This window comes from Tupaia chinensis, unplaced genomic scaffold, assembly GCF_000334495.1.
Source record: "Tupaia chinensis unplaced genomic scaffold, TupChi_1.0 Scaffold000450_1, whole genome shotgun sequence".
Taxonomy (NCBI): Eukaryota; Metazoa; Chordata; class Mammalia; order Scandentia; family Tupaiidae; genus Tupaia; species Tupaia belangeri.
This window is the reverse complement of record NW_006159956.1, coordinates 151896-155704: the sequence shown is the minus strand read 5'-3', so window position 1 is coordinate 155704 and position 3809 is coordinate 151896. Positions and strand designations below refer to the sequence as shown.

The 3809-nt window shown below is 48.6% G+C and overlaps 1 protein-coding gene across 1 annotated transcript in view; it reads left to right on the top strand.

The window, feature by feature from the left end:
• Window positions 1-3809, top strand: part of BAIAP2L2 (BAR/IMD domain containing adaptor protein 2 like 2) — a 35731-nt gene that overhangs the window by 18388 nt on the left and 13534 nt on the right. The window contains exons 8-9 of the mRNA XM_027774512.1: window positions 706-852; window positions 2767-2771. Coding sequence (XP_027630313.1) covers window positions 706-852; window positions 2767-2771 — 152 coding nt within the window. The remainder of the gene's footprint in view (window positions 1-705; window positions 853-2766; window positions 2772-3809) is intronic.

Genomic DNA, 3809 nt, shown 5'->3' with positions numbered 1-3809 from the left:
ACCCCGGCCTCCATGGCCACCCTCAGCTCTGCTCCTGGCCCTCCAAGCTCCAGGCTCTGCCTGGCCTCCTCCAAGCTCCCCAGGCCCCTCCCGCAGCCCCAGCCTTGCCCCCCTTTTCCTATTTCACTGGGAAAGCTGGGCCCATTGTCCTGCTGCACCCGAACTGGCAGCACAGTGCGAGCACCCGTACCCCCTCCATCCTGCAGCCCTCAGGCTCCTGGCAAAGGCCAGTCCATCTTCCCAACTCAGGGCGCCATCCCTGAGACCCAACCTTGGGGGGCAACCCTCTACCTCCCTTCGTGTTTCCTCTCTGGCTCCTGTAAGGGTCAGCTTATGTCTCCCCTCTTCAGAAGCTTCCCTTCCAAGTAGGGGTTATTAACCGGCTCATTCGTCTTCCCATTAAACCACCCTCCCTGGGCCCCACCCTGTTCTCGGGCCTGCGCTGGGTGCCAGGGACAGAGCGATGGCTCAGCACCAGCCCTGCTGTGAGAAGCGCCCGGGCCAGGGGGACCCAGGGCCCGAACTCACGAGGATGAAGATGCTCGTGAGGGGGCAAGTCAGGAGCCAGCATGGGCTGGTGCTCAGAGGAGGCCTCCAGGGAGAGCAGCTGGGTCAGGAAGGACAGAGGGACTTCAGACAGCTGGACCCCGTGGGGGTGGGACGAGGCACCGGCCGCTGTCCCCAGCCGGAACCCCGTCCCCACAGGAGAGCGTGAACCGGCTGCACGCGCAGATGCAGGCCTTCGTGGCCGAGAGCCAGCGGGCTGCGGAGCTGGAAGAGAAGCGGCGCTACCGCTTCCTGGCCGAGAAGCACCTGCTGCTCTCCAAGACCTTCCTGCAGTTCTTCGGCCGGGTGAGCTGGCCGGGACGGAGCCCCTGCGGCGTCTGTGCCCTCCCGGGCTGGCTGTGCCCGCAGTTTCCCTCCCTTCGTCCCTTTCCCTCCCGTCCTTCCTCTCTGGTGAAATGTGTTTTATTTCACTCTCTCCGTCCATTCCCTGGTTTCTTCAGTGCTTATTTGTATCATCATGTATTCACTCGTGACATGCATTCACTAATTTATACACTTGCTTATTAACGTGTGAGCCATTTAAAAACTAAGTGCATATATTCACCGTCAACACATTCATTAATGGATAGGTTTATTCCATCATTACCTTTTAATTTCGTCATACTATTTAAATCATCGCTGCTCTTTTGTTTTCAATGCCGGCAAGGGTATGTCTGCATGAGACAGAGGGAGGGAGCCCTTCAATGGGCCTGCTCATCCTGTGACAGCTTGTCCTCCACTTCACCCTTCCGGGCTCCTGGGCACAGGTGCATGTGCCCTGTGTGCTTTTCAGGCCACTAGAGGCTGAGACTTGGCCCGTGGTTGGCCATGTGGCCTCCGCCTTGGTCTGGGCAGCACCTAATTGCTGCACAGAGTCGATTCCCTCATTGCACTCTTTCTTTGTTTTGTTTGCTAGACCAGTTAGAGGCTCTCTCTCTTTTTATGGACCATAGGTTAATTTATTTTTTTAAAGTTATTTCTTTATTTTACATTCTTCCACTGAACATCATCACAACATACAAAATTCGTTTTCCCATCTGAAATCCACTGTGTAGTGACTTAATCATACATGTTAACAGCAACAAATAATTTTCCATGTGTTGTTTCTTGTATATACTTTTTCTCCCTATTTCTCACCCTCTGCCATTTCCCACCCTCCTCACACCCTGTCTCTTGTATCTGCAGTTGCTTTCTATTCTTTTTAAAATTTTCCCCATATTTTCTTAATTCACAAAATATCTTAATTAATTAACTACTTTCAATAGTAAGTTCGGCTGATAATACCTATCTGTGAACACGTTGACTTTAGGCATGAAACTCTGTGGGTAGAATGAATATACTATAAAGTAGCACCTAGCTGAGGCTATATAGCTTACTGTGGTCATTAAATAGGGTTTTTTTTTTAAATATATTTTTTCATTTAAAGGAAAAGAGTTTTAGCCTAAATAAAGCTAAAACTTTATTAAGGGGGTCTTTTGTATTTCTTGGGTCCAGATCTTTGAGTGCCTCTGTAGGTTTGGAAAGTTTTCTTCCAGGATTTCATGGAGTAGATTATCAGTACCCTTATTATATTAGTCTTCACCACCTGAGAAGCTAATTACCTGGCTGTTTGGACATTTAATGATATCTGGTATTTCTCGTGTATTATTCTCATTTTGGGGGCCATTTTCTCAGTCTTCGTGGAGGATTTCTCTACGCCAGTGATCCTGCCTTCTACCTCTGAGATTCGATCTTCTGTACGATCTAGTCTGCTTTTAACACTTTCAAGGGAGGTTTTGACTTCCTGTGTTATAGCCTTCATCTCTAACAGGTCCATTTGATTCTTTTTTTATGGTGTGTATTTCCTCTTTCAGCTCTCCAGGAACTTCCTCCCTCCTATAACTCAGCGGCTCCTTTCTCCTGCCTCTTCCGGAGTTCCTTGTCTCTCTTCTCGTGCATCTCTGTTAGCTTCGTCTCTATGAATCTCTAAATTCTTTATCAGACAGCTCTGTGAGTTCCATGGTCCTCCCTGTGGATGAAGGGGAGTTGTTCTTTTCCCTGAGGGGAGGGTTATTTTCTTGGTTTCTCATATTTCTTGCATCTCTGCAGGGATTTCTGTCATATGATGGGTTATTTGTTTCTTCTGAATTTCTCTAAGTTCAATCTGAGCATTCGGAGGTGTGCAGGAGGAGGTGACCTGCAAACTCTTTGCCATTCCATTTTTCTCCCTCTGTGTGGCAGATTCGGTGAGAATTAGGAATATGTTGACCCTCACAGTGTTCGGATGTTTGGCTACGGTTCACGCAGACCTGTTAGACACTGTGCGTGGGGGCTGAGCAGCAAAGGGATGAAGTAAAAGAAAAAGTATAAGGAGAGAGAGAGAGAGAGAAAAGACAAGGAAAAAATGAAAGAAAAAAACCACAAACATTCTTTACTTATTTCTTTGTTTTTGTTTTTGTTTTTGTTTTTTTTAGAGGTTTTTGCTATAGGGCATGATGTGCGCTCACCTGACAGAGAGAGACAAAGAGACAGAAAATGAGAAATCCCCCCTCAGGGGGGATGGCCACGCCACAATCCCTTCTCCTCCGTTCTCCTCTCGGGATCTTGGGCACGCACGCACACACACCCGGCGTGAGTTTTAAGCCACCGGGTCCAGGATGCGAACCACGGTCGACTACATGGGAGTCCAGCGACATAGCCATTACGCTAACTGCTGGTCCTACTTATTTCTTTCTTTCTTTTTTTTTTTTGGAGAGGTTTTCGCTATAGGGCACGTGCGCTCGCCAGACAGACAGAGAGAGACAGAGAGACAGAAAGCAGAAAATCACCCCCCCAGGGAGGAGGGCCATGCTACAATCCCTTCTCCTCCGTTCTCCTCTCGGGATCTTGGGCACGCACGCACACACACCCGGCGTGAGTTTTAAGCCACCGGGTCCAGGATGCGAACCACGGTCGACTACATGGGAGTCCAGCGACATAGCCATTACGCTAACTGCTGGTCCCTATTTCTTTTAAAAAACCAAAAAGTGAAAACCACGGGGTGCGTAAACGCACCACCGTGCAAAAGCACACCTTCTCAGCTCTCATGGCAGACTCAGTCTTCTTTTGAAGGCCTGCCCTTTTTGCCTCTCCTAAATGAGAGGGGGAAAGGGGATTATTAGCAAGATGAAAGAGGATCTGAGAGACAAGAAAATACCTTAAGAAAATTTTTTTAAAGAAAAATTTTAAAAATGAAAAGGGACCAGCAGTTGGTGTAATGGCTTTGTCGCTGGACTCCCCTGTAG